This window comes from Mustelus asterias, chromosome 9 (assembly GCF_964213995.1).
Source record: "Mustelus asterias chromosome 9, sMusAst1.hap1.1, whole genome shotgun sequence".
In the NCBI taxonomy this organism is placed as follows: Eukaryota; Metazoa; Chordata; class Chondrichthyes; order Carcharhiniformes; family Triakidae; genus Mustelus; species Mustelus asterias.
The window spans coordinates 24,203,692-24,227,064 of record NC_135809.1 but is presented as its reverse complement, the minus strand read 5'-3'; the positions used below and the strand labels follow the sequence as shown (position 1 = coordinate 24,227,064).

Sequence of the window (23,373 nt, the reverse complement as noted above, 5' to 3'; positions counted from 1 at the left end):
TTGAAAAATGAAGTTTCAGCTATTGTGAAGGCTCCCAGTTTGTGTTTTTTTGATATCTGAATAGGTTACCTTTCAAGCAAGTGATCAGCAAACTTGGTTTCATTTGTAGCCCTACACCATTACGAAAGGCATGATGCACATCCTACTCAATGATATATCAATACAATGTATTATTCTTTAGCATGCTTGTAAAGGCACAGTAAAATACTTTTGCACATATCCCTTCCCATTCTGTAGTCCAATTCAGAATCTGAAAAAAACATGAAGAATTGTGACACACTGGCACAGTTCACATCTAGGCCTTGGGATGCAACTTTTCACCCTGTTGTATTTTATATTAGTGAAGCTACCAGTAAAGTGATGTTTAGCAATGATCTCACGTATTTGGCGCCAAGTGGCTGAGCTTCCTTCACATACAAAACAGGACACCATTTCCACACCACTAAAACATATGAAATCAAATTTCAGTCAACAAATAAAATTTGCCATAGCTAGTAATCCCCATTTTTTTTAGTGTCCTAAAATCTATTCATCTTAAAGTTGCGCGTATTCAACAACAGGGCAATTAAACAATGGGTGGGGAGTTTCAAACACTCAATCTTTTGAGTGAAGAAATTTCTCCTTTTCTGTCTTTAATGGCCAACTCCAAATCCTAAGGTCCCTAGTTCTATACACCTGTCAAGCCCTGTAAGAATTTTAATCATTTCAACAAGATCACCTCTCATTTTTGTAAACTCAAAGTGAATATAGGTCCATTCCACTCAACTCAATTCCATCAGGTGCCCTGTCAGCATTCAAGCTTCAGGTTTACTCCACTCAAAATCTTGCTTCAACTTCCCAGGACAGACCTAGACTTAGCAATTACTGCATACTATCCAATTAAATAGCCTATGAGAACATTCACCAAAATAGCTGTAAAAGTTTGCAACCAGGAGAGTTTTATTTGCCATCCCAGCATATTATTATAATGCCATTTCCAATTATGTTCTACTCACAAGGTCCAGAACCAAGTCAGATCAGGTGTGATCAGTGATACAGTAAATGGCACCTCTGAAGATTAGGTGGTTATTTAGACCAATGGCTGTACTTAAAATAATCCAATAGCTAAAGGCTCAATATCAAAATCAGCAAGCATGTTTATGCAGAGTATTTCAGGTTTCCTTTGGCTAGGAAAAGATTACAAAGCAATGTTTCATTTCAAAATCTTTCCAACAAAACGTATAAAATTTGCATTCAAAATGAAAAGACAACATGCAATGTTTCTTATAAACTCTGACATAAAATTTATTTTGAAATGAATTTTGGGCCACAATAATTTTTAACCAAATATTCACTAAAAAAGTCATACTTCTGTCATCAGCTGTACAATACATACAGTATCATAAAACTGGCCACTGGGATCAACTAAAAACACATCAAGTGGCGACAGCCATTCACAAAAAATTTTACATACATATATACAAAGTCAGCATTTATTCAAAATTTATATACAGTATACAGTTGCAGCATATTATAAACACACATCTAGTTTGGTGCTCTTCTTAAAACTAACCTCTGCCATTGCTCAGTTAAGAGCAGTCATAGCTAGGCAGGGTAATTAGAACACTAAATGCCCCCTTATAATAGAAATTCACACATTTTAGCAGAACTGTGCTATCAACAAAAAAATTGCTACAAGTGTCAGGTTGGGCGATACCTGTAAATGCAGTATCAACCCAACTAAAAAGTTACTAGACCTCAGTGCTGCAGTCATTATTAAACTTTGTGGAATAAGAAATTGAGGAGTTGTATCATACAGATTTCACTTGAAACACGCCACAATGCTTACAAAATCATTAAAAGTTTTCCCATTTCATCCAAAACTAGAAATTAATAAATGGTGGTGGCTTCAGGATTCAACAAGTTCATCATGGTGCTCTACCATAGATCAAGAGAACATACCACTTCCAGATGCCTCGGACACCAATTTTCTGGCTACACATATAGCTAGATGTGTGAAAAGGAATGCACTTTGTACACACCAAATACCTGGGTTTTTCTTTTCATTTCTTTCTAAACAAAAACGCCTTGAGGTAAAACGTAAAAACATTTTTTTTGCCCTCACGGATTGGATTAACTATATTTCCTGGGAAGCTGTTAGACATTTTTGAAGACAAAATTGAAATAACTACATAGGCCACCTTTAACTTCCAAGAATGCAGTAAAATGTATTTGCACTGTCAAATTAAACCAAAAACCTCTCCTTGATAAATACTTAAATGCATATTTAAGGAGTGCACAAAGTATTCTATGTTACATAACCAGTATTTGTTTGTGGAAGGGCAAGGTCCGGAACCTTGTGCATAATATTAGAGCAGTTTAAGGGAATTTGCATATGGCACCTACAATGGCTGGTATCCAACAGTGAATAATCTAAATACAATAGGTTAAAATAAATAATTAACATGCAGAATTATTTGCAGTAACTGATCTTAACAATTGTGTGCACTGGCTGCCTTACATTCAAATGCATAATGTTTAACAGAAGCATATACGTTTTGGGAGATTAAAAGAAGATTTTAATCTATAAATTTCAAAGGCAGATATTTAAGGGACCTATAATCTGCTGAAATCGTTCATTATCCAAAATATTAGAAAGGCAGATAGTTATCACTATAATTAGACAGAGGTTCTGGAATATAAAAGCCAGAGGAACAAAGGGTTAGTAAACACTGAAAAGATAGATATCTTCCTTTATAGCAATTTAGGATTATGTAAAAACAATAGATTACATTTTCCCTTTAGATACAATAGATCCTTTTCGGCTTTTATTCATCTAGTTATAGTATACCAATAAAGTAAAATTTCAAGTTGGGAATATGGATTGAAACAAATTCTGTTTGGAACATTAGTGTTTTATCAGTTTGTTTCATGTTATATTAAACTGGTTTACACTCAAAAATGTGACATAACTGCCCTCATATATATGTAGAAAGGATTGCATTGACAATCCATTTTTCAAGTGCCCCAATGACTATAACATTTGTCCTTAACATTCAATTTTAAAACTGTCTTAATTGAAATAACAATTTTATGACCCTCCCTAAAGTGTCTTTTTTGTCCTCCTTTATTTTTCACCAATTTCCTTCTGCTCCCCTGAAGGCATCAATTTGGGTTGGGATTTTCCAGCCACGCCCTAGTGGGACCCTCTCCAGGGGATACAGGCCAACCTAAAGTTCATTGACTTTTGGCAGAAGATCCCAATGGCGGGCGGGGCCAGAATACCCCAGCCTTACTATCGCAGTCTGGCTCCATGAGCACCAAATGCTCTTTGGAACCTTGCCCAAGTAGTCAAGCTTCTTTGTTAAACTTGAATCCGGAGTGTCAGCGTATTACCCGAGTACAGGCTCAATAGCAATTGAGCTCATACGTTATCCAGTGGTCACTAGATAAATTAGCAGAGAGAACCCAGATGGATTTACCCCCTCCTCTCTTCATAATACGCAGAGGTCAACTGCAGTATCCCTACCAATGCTCACAATTGCTCTTCTTTATACTTCAGACTTTAATTTAGAAAAAAACTAGAATATACTTCATATAAATTAAATAAAATGCTGCCAAAGGATAGCTTAAAAAAAAAATCACAAATCACTCTATAAACTTGTAGTTATACTTCTATTTTGGTTACAGCTTTTCTTAAGCAGCTAAAGAAGTGAACCAATAGCTTAGATTTTCTTGTAGTGTTTAGGGCTTTTTAAAATAAAATTCAAAGTATGCATTCATTCATTCTCTTTCCCAATGATCTCAACAATGAAGCCAAGACAACCATGTAAACTGCTACATCACTAGTGTGCCCTGTATCAAGGATTAATCAATTGCATGTAAACCCTACAACATGGCACTGATAACAAAAGGCACACTGTTAACACTAAGGGCACAATTTGCCTGCTGTAAGAAAACAAAATTTCATATGCCTATAAAAATCTTACATGGTGCAGTTGATTCTTTTTGTTGTAGTGATGTACTCCAATGGTCCTGAACAGCAACAATGTGAAAAACTGAGTTTAATGAACCTCTGTTCTTATATATAACCTGAGACCGCATGACACTGAACTATCAAGTCAGAACATGCACCATAGGTATGTTCAAACAAGCCACCTACGAGACTGAATTAATTTCTAAAATTAGCTACTTGTAATTTAGCCATCTGCGCCGTTACTACACAGTACCCATTAATCCACATTACACTTGAGCCAAAGCTTACCACTCCCTCAAACAAAAACAGGCTGTAATAATTAGCAAGGGTTAATCACAAAATGTGCAATCGAAGTAAAGCTTTGATTGGGGGTGATTCTCAACAACTGAACATACATAAAATGCTCAGAATAGCTTTCCGGCCAATTCAAGTACAAAAATATCTTTCTGCTAACAGTTTACAAATCCAAAACACAGCAATAATCTCTGTAGTGGTATTTCAGTGACATTGTACAGTTACATAACATTCAATAAAAATTTATTACAAATCATAAAAGTACTATAAAAGGATTTTCTGTTCTTTGAAATATTGCACTATGAAGACAATGCAACATATATTTTTAAATACACAAAATCAGATTTCATTCTGTAACAGTAGAATAGGTTTATTGGCTTAAACCTAAACTGAGTGCTGCAAAAATTTAATTTGCAATCCTTAATTTTAAATTGTTCTTTCTAAAAACATATAAAATCTTCACATAAATAGTAACATTGCCAAAAACATTTGAAGATCTGGATTATTTAAGTGTGGGAACAGGCAGGGTCTAAATTCCAAATATGCACTTATTTTCTTTGAAGATACTTGGCAAAAATTACAAGTTGTTTTATACCAGCCTAACAGGGGACCATGCTTTGAATTTTCGCTTTTCCAAGATAAAACGTTTTAAGTTCAGCTGAGATCATGGAGAAATGGTCAGGTACTTATGAACAATCCAAGCTCATTCAGGTATTGCAGTTTTGACATTTATTTCCTTCAATATATTCCAGCTTTTTTTTTAAACTTCATTTCTTCCTTCAACCATCTCTGTCTGTTAGGATTGCTCACTAATACTTCCCCATGAATAAGCTCCTGTCATGCAATTGGACTTCTATTCCTCACATTTCCAATGTCAAGTGCCTGGATAACACTTTTTTTTTTGTCAGCAGAGTTGCTGAGACAGGAGACAATGAAGTGTTTAAATTTTCCAAAATAGGTCAACCAATTTTAAAACCTGTTTCTAAAAAAAAAATCGGTTTGCCGATCGATACCGTATTATATCCAGATTAAAGCAACGTGTAAAAGGAGGTGCGTATTCCGGTTTGTCAGCCTAGTTTGACAAACTGAAGAACAGCTACAATGGCAGCACAAGGACATTCGTGATAGAAATAACAAGGCATTGAAAACCAGATTCCATGGCACTCCAGATAGGAGGTTTTTGTCATAGATTTGAAAAAGCAAGATGTACACTTCTCTGTTACTGACTGGTAAGAGCCACTAACCACAAAAAACAAAAATTCTATATATTAAACATAGTGGCATCTCTGACAAGTGTAAATGTTGTACGACATACCCGATTCAGGTGCCAACAGAATTGGATTATTCAAATGCCAAGAAAACGATTAGCTAAAATACATTTCATAATCAATATATGAAAAACCAACTTCCAATTGTGCATGGTCCCCAGTAATTACTAAAACAAAACTGTTCTTCGTTCCCAAGAACAGAATGGTACTTAAAATTCCAAGGTTGAATAATTGCAAAGTTCTAAAAAATACAAAATTTCAACTGAATAAGGCTCAGTGATGCGGCAATAAATTCTCCTCGCATTCCTGGCATAGATTCATTCAAACTCAGCTAACCAACTTGGGCAACACTGTTCGTTGTTGAATATTCCCATTGGCATCAGTCATTTGTGCCAAATTAGTTCTTAGTTTTGATGATGAGCTTGAAGTTGGAGGCAATTTAGAAACTGATGTAATAGCACCACTGCTTTCCGTGGCTCTCTTTGATGAGCCTTTCTCTCCGGTGGGGGGCTTTGGTAAGCGTCTGCGTAGCCAGGGGTGTCGCAATGCCTGGCTGGGTGTCATACGCAATGCAGGATCCCACTCCAAACACTGTTTTAGAAAGTCAAGAAAGAGAGGATCGTCGCATCCTTTCAATGCTGCGACCCAGTCCTTGCTCCCTGGTGGGCCACGTAATTTTCCTCTTCGTGACCTCCCTCCATTGAGAACTACTGAGCCATCGGGCAAAGTGGTAACAGTACAATAACGGGGATAACCTTTGGAGCTCACAAAATTTTTGGCTCGTTTTGACTGATCTAAAAACTTTTGTGGCGCAGTCCCCAGCAACTCAATCATACAGGCAAGCTGGTCCGCTTCATCTTCACCAGGCAACAGAGGGTAGCCTGTCAATAGTTCAGCCAGAATGCAACCCAAACTCCACATGTCTATAGGCATCCCATAGCGAGCTCCAAGGATCACTTCAGGTGCACGGTAAAACCGGGACTGTATGTACGTGTACACACGTTGGTGTTCATAACAACTGGAGCCAAAATCTATCACTTTAATCCCACTTCGCCCCTGCTGCTTCAGCAGAATATTCTCAGGTTTAAGGTCACAATGAATAATTCTATTCTTGTGCAAAGAATCCAAGCACAGCAAAATGGAGTGAGCAAACTTGCGAACTAATGGCAGGCTGAACCCTTGAAATTTATTCTTTTTGATCAATTCATAGAGATTCATACTCAGCAACTCAAATGTCATGCAGATATGGTTGCGGAATGTGAAATTTTCCAGCATGTGAATGACATTCATGGTATTATCTTTGTCTTGCTTTCGGAGATGCTCCAGAATCCGGATCTCTTCTGCTGCTTGTCGGTGGAAGCGTTTCTCATTCCTTACCATTTTCAGTGCAATATGCTGGTGTTGTTTGTGATCGTAGGCTTTCACAACCTGCCCAAAGCTCCCTTTGCCAATAACTTTTAAAACTTCATATCGGTACATAATGTGATCATGAGGTACATGGATATAGGAGCCCTGGTCATCGTCGTAACCACCGTTATTTGAGCCACCAACCACACCTTGCCGTTTCTTTGCATTTGGACCAACAAAGTAGATTTCAGGATAGTTGAATATCTCATGGTGTTCAAATGCGGAAAGTTTATGCATATATTGCTTCATGGTTTGTTCTGGTGTCATGACCATGGATTTCGGTTTTGAAGAACAATCTGCTGACTTTACCGACACAGAGCTTCCCTGCCGCCTATGTGAACTCTCCAACTGCTTGTCATGAACCACTGGTAACGAGGTTTTGCCAATTGCAGTAAGTCCATTCGGTTGCGTGGTCAAAATTGTCCTTTTGTTGCTGGTGTCTTCAAAGAGCTGTTGAACCTGGATCTGTCCGTGGCTACCAATATGTAGGTGGTCATTCATGGTGTGCTTGCTACCTCCAACCTGAAAGAATCACAAAAGATTTGGTTGGGGTGGGGGAAAAAGAAAAATATATTTAATTGCTAACATGTTAGCAAAAACAAAAGCCATAAACAGAAAACTCAAAACCATGAATTTTCATTTTACACACTTGCCAAATTGGGTATATTCTATCTCATCATCTCACCCTTTGAAGAATACTCCTTCCTCCAAAGGCCATTTTCCAGTTGTATGCAAGGGGAACCAAACTGCTCTACAATCAATCAATCATTGGAAACTACACAAGAAAGCCCATTTTACATCTGTTCCATTTCTGCCCTACGTCCAGTGGATAATACCTCAAAAGGAATGATCCAAAACAGAAGGGCAAACTCATGTTCTTCTATTTAAAGCACACCAAAATGCTAGATCAGCAAGTTGGGCTGAAATGACAATTACCTGCAATTTATTGGAAACTGTAACATGTTTAAGTAATGCAAACTTTAAATGGCCAAGTTAACTGAGCTTTGATTAGATAATCTCACATTTAAATATTTCAGACAAATTTGTCTGACCAAAACCGGAGGTTAAAGTGTTATTTCATTTGCTGCATAGAACATTCAGAAAAGGGATAGTTTTAGCAAGTAACATGTTAGAAATTTAACATCCTTTCCCTTTATATATCATGCAAAGCTCAATGTCTCCTAATCCTGAAACATCACTACACCTTTGACAATGTCATGCTACAGGAGCTTCAGTAGAGTCCAACTACCACTATCCTAACTGACTTCCACTCTCAACATCTTGTTTGACTCGATAACTTCAATTTGATTTGATTTATTATTGTCACATGTATTATCATACAGTGAAAAGTATTGTTTCTTGGGCGCTATACAGACAAAACATACCGGTTCATAGAGAAGGAAACGAGAGAGTACAGAATGTAGTGTTACAGTCATATTTAGGGTGTAGAGAAAGATCAACTTAATGCAAGGCAAGTCCATTCAAAAATCTGACAGCAGCAGGGAAGAAGCAGTTCTTGTCGGTTGGTACGTGACCTCAGACTTTTGTATCTTTTTCCTGAAGGAAGAAGGTGGAAGAGAGAATGTCTGGGATGCGTGGGGTCCCTAATTATGCTGGCTGCTTTGCCGAGGCAGTGAGAAATGTAGACAAAGTCAATGGATGAGAGACTGGTTTGCGTGATGGATTGGGCTACATTCACGACCAAGCGGAGAAGCTCCCAATTACAAAATTTAGACAACAAAATGCTGTATTTAAATAGCACCTTTAACCTTGTAAAACAACCCAAGGTGCTTCACAGGAGCATGAAACAAAATTTGACACCAGCCAATAGGTGGAACTTTGAGGACAGGTGACCAAGAACTTGGTCTAAGAGGCACCTTAAAGAAAAGGAGGAACAGAGGTTTAAAGTTTATTTATTAGTATCACAAGTAGGCTTACATTAACACTAATGAAATTACTGTGAAAATCCCCTAGTTGCCACAGTCCAGCACTTGTTCAGATACACTAAGATAATTTAGCCAATTCCCCCAGCCAGCATGTCTTTGTGTGGGAGGGAACCGGAGCACCTGAAGAAAACCCACACGGACTTGGGGAGAATGTGCAAACTCCACATAGGAATTGAACCCGGGTCTCTGGCACTGTGAGGCAGAGGTGCTAACCACAGTGCCACTATTTAGAGAGTGTGCCAGGGCCAAGGCAGCTGAAGGCAAAGAGGGAAGCAATAAAATAGGGTAATTGCAAGCAAAATCGCTTCTCGGCCTTTTGGCTAAGATCAAGTGTGGTCTGCAGATGCTGCACTTGGTCCTGGCCGTTGGGTTGCATTTAAGCTTCATTTTCATATGAAGCAATTTTTTAAAGCGGCATCTTGGCCTTTTGGCTAAGATGCAAATGAGATCAAGCTTTGGGGGCGGAGACGTCTGCCTACTCCAATCAGCTTGGCTCATGTAGATCAGGCCCAAGAAGGGTAAAGGGTCACATACCCTGTCTTGTCAGTTTGGATTAGGAATGGCTCAACTTGTTGAGACTCTGAATTGGACTTGATTTGATTGAATTGGAAAAGTATATTAAAAAAACAATTGCAAGCAAATAGTTTTGCAGGATGTTCTGCAGTTTGCAAGATGGAGAAGACTAGAGATAGGCGAGGCCATGACAGGATTAAAAAAAACAAAGATCAAATGAAGCTGTGCCAGACCAGAAGTCAATGTAGGCTGGTGAACACAGGGCGACAGATGGGCAGAACTCAGCGTTTGTTAAAGATATGGCTAGCAGAGTTTTTGAACAAGTTCAAAGTTTATGGGGGGGGGAGGAAAGCACAAAGCTAGCTTGGAGAACTGTCAAGTACAAAGAAAAGTACAGCACAGGAAACAGGCCCTTCGGCCCTCCAAGCCTGTGCCGCTCCTTGGTCCAACTAGACCAATCGTTTGTATCCCTCCAGTAGTCAGGTTCAGTTTTTAAAAAGTACATATGGGTGTTTTACCAACAGCTGACCTGACACAAGGACAAACCTGGGGGTGGTAGTGAGGTGGAGATAGGTTATCTTGGTGCTGGCATGGGCATGTGGCTATGAACTCAAGGTCAAACAGAATATTAATATTATGAATGGTCTGAGAAATAGAAGCGTGTCAAAGATAGATACTTAGAGACGCGGAATAATGGTGCAGGAGCAGGAAGAGAAGCAATGACAGACAATTCTCCAGCCATAACTCAAGAGTCAAGAATGCAACCGAGTGTGGCAATCCCACTTAGCTGCTGATGGAAGAGTGGTGTTGGAGGAGGATGTTGTGATCAACGGCACCAAAAGGCTAAAGAGCGGATGCGAGAAGTTAGGAAGAATAGCTTATCATGGTCACAGTCACATCAAACAGAACAGAACTTGGATAACGACTGTTTCAGTGTTGTGGAAAGAGCAGATATGTGACTGAAAGGGCTCAGAAATAGGGTTTTGGGAATAATGCACACAGATTCAGGAGGTGACATCACAGAAGGACTGAGAGCAAAAGATTGGATGTGACTTGTAAGGACAGAGATTTTGGGAAGAGATGGCTGATAGTGGCAGGTTTGAAGAGATAGAAAACAGTTCTGGAGGATATGGAACCATTATCAACCAACAGGATGTTGGTCTCATGGACAAGATGACTTCAAGAGAGGGTGAGGGGAGATAACGATGCAAGCCCAGGGCTAAGGTGGGAACTTTACAGGAAGATTAGCTTGATGGGCTAGGAGAAGGTAGGGATGCAATGGATGCTGCTGGAGGGATGGCTTCAATCTTAAAGAGGCGCATGAATTCCTTGTGTTTATTATTGAAAGTGAAAGCAGAGGAAGAGGGAGTGATGTTTAAGCAGGTGATTTTTATTGCACAAGAACAGCGAGGTTATCTTTGTATTCCAGGATGAGCCCAAAATAATGAGCAGTCTTGCCAAAGTAGAGCAGGTTGTGCTTTACCTGAGCCAGCCAAATCTACCGATGAATGAGAAACCAGTTATTCACTTATATGTCTAATTCCTCAGGCTGTAGACATAGAGATCATACTGAGCGGGCAACCAGGGCAAAGAATTATGGTTTTAGTTTAATTTATTTATAGGATGGGGATGTCATTGGCTAGACCAGCATTTATTGCCCATCCTTAATTGCCCTGGAGAAGGTACACCCTCAGTGCTGTGAGGGGAGTTCCACGATTTTGACCCAGTGACAGTGATGGAATGGTGATATATTTCCAAGTCAGATGGTGAGTGACTTGGAGGGGAACCTCCAGGTGGTGGTGTTCCCAAGTATCTGCTGCTCTTGCCCTTCTAGATGATTGTGGTCATCGGTTTGAAAGGTGCTGCCTAAGGAACCTTGATGAGTTCCTGCAGTGCATTGTGTAGATGGCCAATGTTTGTCAGCGGTGGAGTGATTGAATGTTTATGGAAGGAGTAACAATCAAGTGGGCTTTTTGTTCTCGATAGTTTCAAGCTTTTTGGGTGTTTTTGGGGCCGGGGCGGGGCATGTAGAAAGGAACACAGGTACAAAGTAGTAATTAGAGATATCCTTAACCATGATCAACACAGAGATCACGTGACATGACATGATCAAGGGAGTAAGTTTAATTAGATGGAAAAATTAAGGGAGGATAAGAGGACAGAGATGATGAGTTTTAGACGTAAAACAAATAGAACAGGGTACTTCCTAAATAGTGAAAGGCTAGGAACAGAGGATCAAAGAGACTTATGGTCCTGGTTTACAGATCATTCAAATGTCATGGACAGATATAGAAAATAATTACAAAGTTTAATGGAATTCCAGCCTTTATATCCAGAGGACTGGAACACAAGAAATAGAATCAGCTATTTAAAGCCCTAATCAGACTACTCCTACAATACTGTGAATAGCTCTGGGCACCACACCTGAGAAAAGATATGTTGTTCTTGGAGGGAGTGCAGGATAAATTTAGTTATCTCATGAGTTTACACAAACTTTGAATTGTATTCCTTGGAACTTAGAAGGTTAGGGTAATTTGATTAAAGATTTCAAAATAATTAAGGGGGAAATAGGGTAGAGAGAGAGAGAAAAATATTTCTGCTTGAAAAGTTCATCACAAATGGCAATTGGCATTGGATCAATTATTACTTTTAAAACCGAGATTAATGTTTTGTTTTGCCAATTGCATCAAGGGATATGGGGCAGGGACAGGTATTTGCCAGACAGGTTCAGAGTGCTTAAATGGTCTGGTCCAATTCCTACATGCCTATGAAATGGAGGTTGAGACCACAGGGGACAGAAAGTCACTTGGTATAGAGGTTAAAGGAATAAAGCAGTGAATGTATCTCTTAGAGAAAACTGGCATGGTATTTGGATGTGCAACCAAAAATTAGGATTTTAAAAGGAAATGAAAGGGACGGGGGGGGGGGGGGGGGGGGGGGGTAGAACAACATAAGAGTCCTAAAAAGAAAGAAAATTTGTCAGAGAGATGGAATGTCGGGGCAGCATGATGGCGCAATGGTTAGAACATAGAACAGTACAGCACAGAACAGGCCCTTCGGCCCACAATGTTGTGCCGAGCTTTATCTGAAACCAAGATCAAGCTATCCCACTCCCTATCATCCTGGTGTGCTCCATGTGCCTATCCAATAACCGCTTAAATGTTCCTAAAGTGTCTGACTCCACTATCACTGCAGGCAGTCCATTCCACACCCCAACCACTCTGCGTAAAGAACCTACCTCTGATATCCTTCCTATATCTCCCACCACGAACCCTATAGTTATGCCCCCTTGTAATAGCTCCATCCACCCGAGGAAATAGTCTTTCAACGTTCACTCGATCTATCCCCTTCATCATTTTATAAACCTCTATTAAGTCTCCCCTCAGCCTCCTCCGCTCCAGAGAGAACAGCCCTAGCTCCCTCAACCTTTCCTCATAAGACCTACCCTCCAAACCAGGCAGCATCCTGGTAAATCTCCTCTGCACTCTTTCCAGCGCTTCCACATCCTTCTTACAGTGAGGTGACCAGAACTGCACACAATATTCCAAATGTGGTCTCACCAAGGTCCTGTACAGTTGCAGCATAACCCCACGGCTCTTAAACTCCAACCCCCTGTTAATAAAAGCTAGCACACTATAGGCCTTCTTCACAGCTCTATCCACTTGACTGGCAACCTTTAGAGATCTGTGGATATGAACCCCAAGATCTCTCTGTTCCTCCACAGTCTTCAGAACCCTACCTTTGACCCTGTAATCCACATTTAAATTAGTCCTACCAAAATGAATCACCTCACATTTATCAGGGTTAAACTCCATTTGCCATTTTTCAGCCCAGCTTTGCATCCTATGTCTCTTTGCAGCCTACAACAGCCCTCCACCTCATCCACTACTCCACCAATCTTGGTGTCATCAGCAAATTTACTGATCCACCCTTCAGCCCCCTCCTCTAAGTCATTAATAAAAATCACAAAGAGCAGAGGACCAAGCACCGATCCCTGCAGCAGTCCGCTAGCAACCTGCCTCCAATCCGAAAATTTTCCATCCACCACCACCCTCTGTCTTCGGTCAGACAGCCAGTTACCTATCCAATCGGCCAACTTTCCCTCTATCCCACACCTCCTCACTTTCATCATAAGCCGACCATGGGGGACCTTATCAAACGCCTTACTAAAATCCATGTATATGACATCAACTGCCCTACCTTCATCAACACACTTAGTTACCTCCTCAAAAAATTCTATCAAATTTGTGAGGCACGACTTGCCCTTCACGAATCCGTGCTGACTATCCCGGATTAATCCGCATCTTTCTAAATGGTCGTAAATCCCATCTCTAAGGACCTTTTCCATCAATTTACCAACCACCGAAGTAAGACTAACCGGTCTATAATTACCAGGGTCATTTCTATTCCCTTTCTTAAACAGAGGAACAACATTCGCCATTCTCCAGTCCTCTGGCACCATCCCCGTGGACAGTGAGGACCCAAAGATCAAAGCCAAAGGCTCTGCAATCTCATCCCTTGCCTCCCAAAGAATCCTAGGATACATTTCATCAGGCCCAGGGGACTTATCGACCTTCAGTTTATTCAAAACTGCCAGGACATCCTCCCTCCAAACATCTATTTCCTCCAGCCTATTAGCCTGTAACACCTTCTCTTCCTCAAAAACATGGCCCCTCTCCTTGGTGAACACTGAAGAAAAGTATTCATTCATCACCTCGCCTATCTCTACTGACTCCATACACAAGTTCCCACTACTGTCCTTGACCGGCCCTAACCTCACCCTGGTCATTCTTTTATTCCTCACATAGGAGTAAAAAGCCTTGGGGTTTTCCTTGATCCGATCCGCCAAGGACTTCTCATGTCCCCTCCTAGCTCTCCTAAGCCCCTTTTACAGCTCATTCCTTGCTAACTTGTAACCCTCAATCGAGCCATCTGAACCTTGTTTCCTCATCCCTACATAAGCTTCCCTCTTCCTTTTCACAAGACATTCCACCTCTTTCGTGAACCATGGTTCCCTCACTCGGCCATTTCCTCCCTGCCTGACAGGGACATACCTATCAAGGACATCCAGTATTTGTTCCTTGAAAAAGTTCCACTTTTCATTAGTTCCTTTCTCTGACAGTTTCTGTTCCCAACTTATGCCCCCTAATTCTTGCCTAATCGCATCATAATTACCTCTCCCCCAATTGTAAACCGTGCCCTGCCATACGGCCCTATCCCTCTCCATTGCAATAACAAAAGACACCGAATTGTGGTCACTATCTCCAAAGTGCTCTCCCACAACCAAATCTAACACTTGGCCCGGTTCATTTCCCAGTACCAAATCCAATGTGGCCTCACCTCTTGTCGGCCTATCCACATATTGTGTCAGGAAACCCTCCTGCACACACTGCCCCATCCGAACTACTGCCTCACAGCGCCAGGGACCAGGGTTTGATTCCCAGCTTGTGTCACTGTCTGTGCAGTGTCTGTACGTTCTCCCCGTGTCTGTGTGGGTTTCCTCCGGGTGCTCTGGTTTCCTCCCACAGTCCGAAAGACGTGCTGGTTAGGTGCATTGGCCATGCTAAATTCTCCCTCAGGTGTACCCGAACAGGCGCTGGAGTGTGGCGACTCAGGAATTTTCACTGTAACTTCATTGCAGTGTTAACGCAAGTCTACTGGTGACACTAATAAATACATTTTTAAACTTTTAAGTTGTGATTTGATGACAAAGGGTCAAACTCGCACCCTAACAGTCTGGATGGAGCATGTGTTGGAAGGCATAGGGGGGGCTTCATTGAGGGGAGGTGTTACACGTGGTATAAATTTGACCTGAACAGCACTGGAAATGAGTAACATTTAAATGAAGCAGTTTAGAAGAAGCAGTTCCTGTTTAACATTACAAAAACAAAACATGTATGGCAGAAGGTTCGCTTTCAAATTTAAATGCGTCATCTACTCCATACTGTTGGGTAAATGTTGCTGTCATCAGACAGGAGATAGCATCATTCACTCTGACCAACTGTAATACACTGGGTTACACCAACACCCTAAACTATCTAAAAGTAATCTGTTACTTAGAAACAAATGCATAAATGCTAAGCTAAATTAAGCTTTTTAAGACTACAACAACTCACATTTCAGTGCTATCAGCTGAGTAAAACTCAACAGCAATAAGCTCACCCTTAAGAGATTTTCCAGAACACATTGCCTTGAAATAGCAAAAGCCAACACCAAATGATAGTGCAACTTCATTTTACAAAGTGGTGTTTCTGTTGTTACTGTATATAAAAATTAGCACAATAGTTGACTCCAGGGGTTTCCTCCGGGTGCTCCGGTTTCCTCCCACAGTCCAAAGACGTGCGGGTTAGGTTGATTGGCTATGCTAAAATTGCCCCTTAGTGTCCTGGGATGCGTAGATGAGAGGGATTAATGGGTAGAATATGTAGGGATATGGGAGTAGGGCCTGGGTGGGATTGTGGTCGGTGCAGACTCGATGGGCTGAATGGCCTCTTTCTGTACTGTAGGGTTTCTATGATTCTATGAATGTTAATATTTTTCATGCAGCCAATGTTCTAACACACAATAAAAAAGCCAAAGTTACATTCATGCACTGGAAGCAACGACTGGTCCATGTGAATGTGACTCAACTGTACACCTAGTTGTCAGAAAACATCAGCAATCTACTTACGAGGGTGAGAGTGCCTACAAGAAAGTTTTACAATGATATGGGGAAGAGGGGTGGAGAGAAATTAAGAGGGCGATCAGGAGAAGAGGGCGATCAGGAGAAGAGGGCGATCAGGAGAAGAGGGCGATCAGGAGAAGAGGGCGATCAGGAGAAGAGGGCGATCAGGAGAAGAGGGCGATCAGGAGAAGAGGGCGATCAGGAGAAGAGGGCGATCAGGAGAAGAGGGCGATCAGGAGAAGAGGGCGATCAGGAGAAGAGGGCGATCAGGAGAAGAGGGCGATCAGGAGAAGAGGGCGATCAGGAGAAGAGGGCGATCAGGAGAAGAGGGCGATCAGGAGAAGAGGGCGATCAGGAGAAGAGGGCGATCAGGAGAAGAGGGCGATCAGGAGAAGAGGGCGATCAGGAGAAGAGGGCGATCAGGAGAAGAGGGCGATCAGGAGAAGAGGGCGATCAGGAGAAGAGGGCGATCAGGAGAAGAGGGCGATCAGGAGAAGAGGGCGATCAGGAGAAGAGGGCGATCAGGAAGAATGCAGGCCCTTTCCTATTTTCCCTGAGATTATCACTGTTACTTTTCAGACTTGTTTGATAATTACATCCCAGGAAAAAATAAAGTAGGACTGACATTTGTTCCCTACCCCCAATCACCTTCGAAAAAGTGATGGTGAGGCAGAGCCTCAGATGGTGTGACAGTATTTGTGGTAGAAGAGGAGGATATCAAACAGCCCTAGGAAAGTAACACTGAAGGGGGAGATGGGGACTCACCAAAATTAACATTAGCAAATTAACAGCATTGAAGGAAATAATGGCACTAAAGAGTGACAAATCCATAGATAACCCGAGGATACCCATCCCTGGGTTTTAAAGGAAGATGAGAATACTGCAGATACCTCAACTATAATCATTCAAAATTTTCTCAATTCAGGAACCATTCTTCTAGATTGAAAAATTTTGCATATCTCTCTGTAACTGAGGAAAGGGGCGGGGGGGGGGGAGAAAGGAAATTAAGAAATAACATCTGTTGTTAGGAAATCATAAATATCTAGATAGTGACTGAACATCTTGAAATTCTTCAGTTGATCAGAGAAAGCCAGTGTGGACTTGTGATGTGTAGATGCCGAACAAACTTAACGGATTTATTTTTGAAGAAGTGACTAAATTAGTGGGTAGCGAATGTGCAAGGGTATTATTTATTTGGGCTTCCACAAGATATTTGATAAATTCCCTCATAAGAGGCTGTTAACTAAGTTGAAGACCATGGAATCAAAGGCAAATTACTGACCCAGTTGGGAAACTCAGGAGGCAGAGAGTAGGGATAATCAGCAGATACACCAATTGGCAGGATGTGACTAATGGGGTGGGATTTTATGGCCTCGCTCATCCCAAAACCGTAAAATCCCACCCAAGGTCAATGGACCTTTCCACGATCCGCCCGTCGCCTGCTCAGATTCCTGTGGTGGACAGGACGGTAAAATCCCAGCCGTGGTGTTCTGCAAGAACCTCTTCTGGCGCCTGAACATTTCACTGCATTCATTAACTTACCAATGATCCAATAGAAAGTTATATATCCAAATTTGCCGATGACACTATAAGCAATGTAGATGGCTGCAAAAAGATAATTTATTAAGAGAATGGGCAAAACTGCAGCAAATAGATTTCAAAGTTGGAAACTTTGAGCTCACCCAGAAAGGGATGGAGATAAGCTAGAAGTAGTGGCAGTCCAAAGAGACCTGGGGACACCAGGTAAATAAAATCATTGGTAAGATTATAGGTGGCACAGTGGCAGAGCGGTTAGCACTGCTAGCAACCCAGGTCAAATTCCAGCCTTGGGTGACTTGTGGAGTTTGCACATTCTCCTCATATCTGTATGGGTTTTCACCTAGTCCAAACATGTGCAGGTGAACTGGCCATGCTAACTTGCACCTTAGTGTCCCAAGATGTGTAGGTTAGCTGGATTTGCCATGGTAAATGCAAGGGATTACAGGGATAAAGTGGAGGAGAGGATCTGGGTAAGATATTTTGTCAGAGAATTGGTGTAGACTCAATGGGCTGAATAGCCTCTTTATGTGCTGTAAGGATTCTATGAAATGTCATGAAGACATTGGAATGCTCACCTTTATATCTGAAGAACTAGATTGCAAGGGGGTCGAAGTAAAGCTACAGCTGTATAAAGCCCTGATAGATCATTCTTGGGATTACTGAGAGCAGCTCTGGGCATCCCACCTCAGGAACTATGTATTTGGCTTTGGAGGAACTGCAGCAGGTTTGCTAGAATAATTCCTGGACTCCCTGGGTTAAATTATGAGGAGCGATTATAAAAACAATGGTTGTATTCCCTGGAGTTTAGAAGGATAAAGGGTGATTTGATTTAAGTTTCAGGACCCAAGGAAAACAGATAGATTAGATAACCACTATTCAGGAGACCAGGCATCGAGGGCGTAGTCCAAAAATTTGAGTCAGACTTTTCATACAAAGGGTGGTAGAAGTTTGGAACTCTCCCACAGTCAGCTATTAATATTAGATCAATTGTCCACTGTAATTCTGAGATTGACAGATTTAGGCAGACCAAGTGGGTAAATAGAGTTAGCTTTGATCTAATTGAATGGCAAAGCAGGCTTAAGGGGCTAAATAGCCTACTCCTGCACTTAAGTGCGTACATGCAAGCCCATCACATTCACCAGAGTGCAATTTTTAATTTTAGGCACAGTTGCAATCATTAAGCAGTGCGTGTGCCTTTCCAGAGATAGAGCAGATTAAATACCATACTCCAGAAAACAGGAAAATATAGCCCTGCTCTTTTATTTGTGGCAATATAATCTATTTTGACACATCTTTAGCCTGAAGTGTGGGGCAGACAATTTGGGAGAAATGCTGAGTTTTCATTTTCATTGGTGCCATAAATGATTTCCAAAATAGACCACGTGGAACTTATGCTAAACCTAAACATCAGGGTTTCAGCATTTAATTCTTGACATTTAAAAAATATAAAAACATTTCCTCATGTTATTTGAAAGAGCTACAAGATTTGAGAGAGTCCATTTGCTGCCTACATGTGGATAAGATGCACGAAAGATTTTATTTTACTTTTAAGAACAAATTTAGGAGAGCTACTAAAAATCTAATTCAGTATTATAAGCACCTAAACATTTAGTTAGTCTTACACATGCAGCTGAGGCACGCTAAACACAATTATTTTCAGATATATTATACATATATTAGGATAGTCACAATGCACAAGTTTAATGTTATATTTGCACAGGCATTATAAAAGTTCACATAGATAGAAAGCCAAATGCTACTATAGTTAGGATATCACACAAGACATGGGGCTTAATTGATCCTCATGCATGAAACCATCCTAGAAACATAACAGCTATAGGAGTTTGTTGATTCTTGGGTGCATTATTCCTAGTTAAAATAGTAGAAACTAGTGCACCCCAAATCAGCATTGAAAGATCTGTTTTTTGGCATGCTTACCCATTTTGTCACACTAAGCTAAACATGAAGTCTCTCCTCTTGGTCTTCAACCCCATGCTAGCACAGTCCATTATATGCCATGTATAACAATTCTGATTGCTTTTCCAAATCCAGAAATTGAGGTGCAACTTTCTCCAACGCATACTTAGCTCACATTGCTGACAGTAACATTGTACACATTTGACGGCAATAATTTCTTCCTCTGATTAACATTCTCCAACCTCAGTAGCAGAGAAATGGTACTCAACTTACAGGAGACTGACCTTCTGTCCCTCGACCTACAGGAGACTGACCTTCCCTCCCTCAAGGAAGTCTCATCTGCTCTTGCTGATTAAAATAATGTAAAGTTGTGGTCTATCATCAACCCTGTCTGCCAAGGGACAGGAAGGGAAATGAAGTTGGGCAGATCAAGGGATCAAATTGCAAAGATAGGAGGAAGTCCAAATGTGTCTCGACCACAAATTTGTAATACCTTCAAAACAGCAAGTAATCTAATAATTAAATAATTTAAAGATCAATTTGGGAATTTTCAAAAGTGTACTTTTTAGAAAAATATTAAAATTTAGATGATAACGCTTTTAAGTACATGCTTCGATAACATCCATCTCACCCTCTCTCACATGCACACCCCACCTTGTGGATCAAGTGCTATTTCACATGTGAAACACAAATCCTGGGGGGCAATTAATTATTTAATAGGCCTGTACAATATTGTACAAAAAGGATTTTAGTCATTACATTTCCCTCAGCACCAAGGCATCTATTTCAATTCATCTGAACCTTATAACTCAATGCCAATATCGTTCCTCCCCTTTTGTTTTCACTTGCTCATTTCCCAACGGTATGTTTTAAGCACATTTAACAAGCACTCAAATGAAGAATGAGACCACACAGGATACTATATTTCTTGTTGAATTGTTCAGTTGAGACTTAGACTGCCACCCAAATCACTGCACAACTGCATCCTCCACCAGACAAAACATTGACAGTGATTGCACAGAATTGCTTGGCAGTTTGGGAGCAAAATAAAAATCCTAATTTCTAAAACAGAAAATGTTTCCCCGTTGCTCCAGCCATTCGTAAAAGCCTGATAGCTTGATGTGGAAAAGGGCGAGAGTACTTTTCAATTATAAAAGCTGGACTTTTTTTAAAAGTCCCAAACAGACTGCTCCCCACCCCCATCTGGCACGTCTGTGGTCTGTCAGTCCAGAGACTGGAGCCCAGGCGGACTGCCCAGGCCGCAATGAGTTGAGGATCACAACACATGTTATATACAAACTGATCCAAAAAATTTTTTTAAACCCAGATCATTAGGACACTTAACCAACCTTCTTACATCTTACAATATTTTTTTTGAGGGTGTGGATTAGAATATCACTCCCAAACTAAAACTTGGCCGAAATGCTTTAATACGATTGTTGGCTGGTCTACTAATCTGGTAATTATGATTGTCTTTGTTTGACTATGTGCTTTTAAATGTCAGGGAGGGGGAGGGGGGGGACGTTAAAACAAAAGAAAAGACTTCCCTATAAAAATCTAGCAACCATAAATCAAGAGAGGTGAAAAATACACAAAAGTGCAGTCAGAAAAATAAGATTAATCATGTGAAAAACCTCCACTGAAAATATAATCTTGTCTCTTCTTACAGGCACATTTAAGTCGATACCCCACTCACAAATCGACCTTTTAAAACCAAACTCGGGGGGGGGGGTAGAAAAAGTTAAATAGTTTCACATTGTGGTTTCATTCACTTAAAAAGACGCCTGAATTTGAAGAAAATCTCCAATCTTACACTGTTGCAAACCCTTTTAATCTTAATTGTTGCAACTGCAGTTAAGAGGCTGTACTTTGACACACTGCGGTTTCCATGGTAGATTGTTTTTGTGCGGGTTTAGTTAATCCAGAAGCGGTTGCTCTGGTAATTTTTCCACAATATAATACAACCACTTAGTGGCTTTTCTCTCTCTCTCTCTTACCGTCTGACTCTTGAGTGGCGGTAACCCTAGCGGCGATGGCGCCTCTGCCAGCCGAGAGCCTGCTCCACCTCTCCGGCTCTCCGAGCAGTCGGTCCCCGTCCTGCAATCCGGCTGCAACACGGAGCTGTCGGCGACCCTACCTGTCACAGACACACAAAATTATACACATTTTTAAATAAAGTGGGGGGGATTAAAACAGAGCTTTCGAAGCGAACAGAAAAAAAAAACACATCAACAGGAGGAAGAGCCCTAACCACACAAACAGGAGAAAAAAGGGACAGTCACCACAAATAAAAATAAACCCCATTTGTTCAACTAAAACAAACCTCACCTCAATAAACGTTCACAGGCACCACTTAGCAAGGCTTTATGTGCCCCCAACATCCACCCTCACCTCAGGGAACTGTAGGTTCCCCCCCACTCACCATATATATATATAAAATAAATCCATGACTTATAAAAGCTACCAAAGTGAGTTGATCCATCTTCAGACCCCCATTCCAGCACACTTTCCACTAGTCTGAAGTTCCTCATCATCCCCATGTCAAAAACAAAAGGGGGGGGGTAGAAAAAAATTCTCCATTCCCCCCTTTTTAAAACAAAAAAAATTAAAAAGGTACAGTGGTGAAATTTAACTTGGAGTGAGGATACCCAAGGTTTGGGGGGGAGGGGGAGATGGGGGAGTCCAGAGGGGTGGGTGTTGGCCCCTTTCTTTCCCTGTGGTGCTTCTTACCAGTTGGATAGGCAGCAGTAGTGCACGATTTCCTCGTTAACATGGCCGCTCATACACTCTCTCTCACACACACAGAAGAAAATATATCTCCAGCTGCTCCTTCTCTCAACTCCAAGCCGCAGGAGGAGAGCCACCTACATCCGGAGAGGCTGCAAACTGTTCCAAACTCAACCACCCCGCCAACATAATGCACAACTTCCTCTATATATATTTTTTAAATTAAAAAGAACTACTAGTTTCGCACACAAACACACTCCCAAACGCCGCTGTCTGGGAGCGGCTTTGTGTTGGGCACTGGAATTGGTGCAGTAGATGGTGGCTGGGTGTCAACGCTGATTTGATTGTGGTTTTAAAAAAAACACACACACACTGGCTTGTCCGGTTGCTAAGTGAAACTCCCGTACATACACATTAGAGGAAGAGAGATACTCGCAAAGAATCACTCCAAGCAGCCGACACCCTCAAACCCAAAGCCGGAGCTACACACACACCCACGTCTTTCGCATTGCCTCGGGGGAACTATAGTGCACAGCAAAAAAGGTAATAGGGTTAACCGGCTCTTTAAGAGAGAGAAAGGGGAAAAGATATAGGGCTATTAGTCTATAGCAGATAGAGAGAAAACAACTCCTGGTGTTAAAAAGCAATGAAAAATAAAAGATTAGTATTATAGTGACAAGAGATTTCATTGAAGCCACACAGACATAGGAGGCAGAACACAAAATGTTCAGCTCACCTACATGACCCCAAGTTTATCAGTGTGGAGCTGATAATAAGTGTCCTCACCGAATATGGAGATCCGAATGCTGGTCCAGCGAAAGATGTCACGTTATATATTTCTTTGCTTCTGTATATACACACAAAAAATGCCAGACCTGTTATTTTAAAATGCTGGAAAATTTGCAGCCCAAAGATAATTAGCAGGGCTAGTTTTTCAACTGTGCTCTTTTGAAATGTTCAGCCAAGATGCAAACAGTAACTTCATCGCAGTGTTAATGTAAGCCTACTTGTGACACTAATAATAATAAATAATAAGGTTGTCATGCATTTCATTAACAGGTACAAATTAATTAACCAAATACATTTGAAGTTAACATTATTATGGTGGCGAGTCCCATTTAAAATTGTACTTTTTTAATGGAT

General features: G+C 41.0%; 1 protein-coding gene and 1 pseudogene across 1 annotated transcript; one reads left to right on the top strand and one right to left on the bottom strand.

Annotated features, from left to right (window-relative positions):
* Positions 1-1,271: 1,271 nt before the first annotated feature.
* Positions 1,272-22,540, bottom strand: dyrk2 (dual-specificity tyrosine-(Y)-phosphorylation regulated kinase 2). The gene is made up of 3 exons (XM_078219830.1): positions 22,234-22,540; positions 21,501-21,640; positions 1,272-7,446 (listed from the first exon to the last, which is right to left on the bottom strand). The coding sequence occupies exons 1-3, from the start codon at positions 22,274-22,276 to the stop codon at positions 5,845-5,847; spliced, it is 1,785 nt and encodes a 594-aa protein (XP_078075956.1). The 5' UTR covers positions 22,277-22,540; the 3' UTR covers positions 1,272-5,844.
* Positions 9,171-9,377, top strand: LOC144499324 (U2 spliceosomal RNA; annotated as a pseudogene).
* Positions 22,541-23,373: the final 833 nt, after the last annotated feature.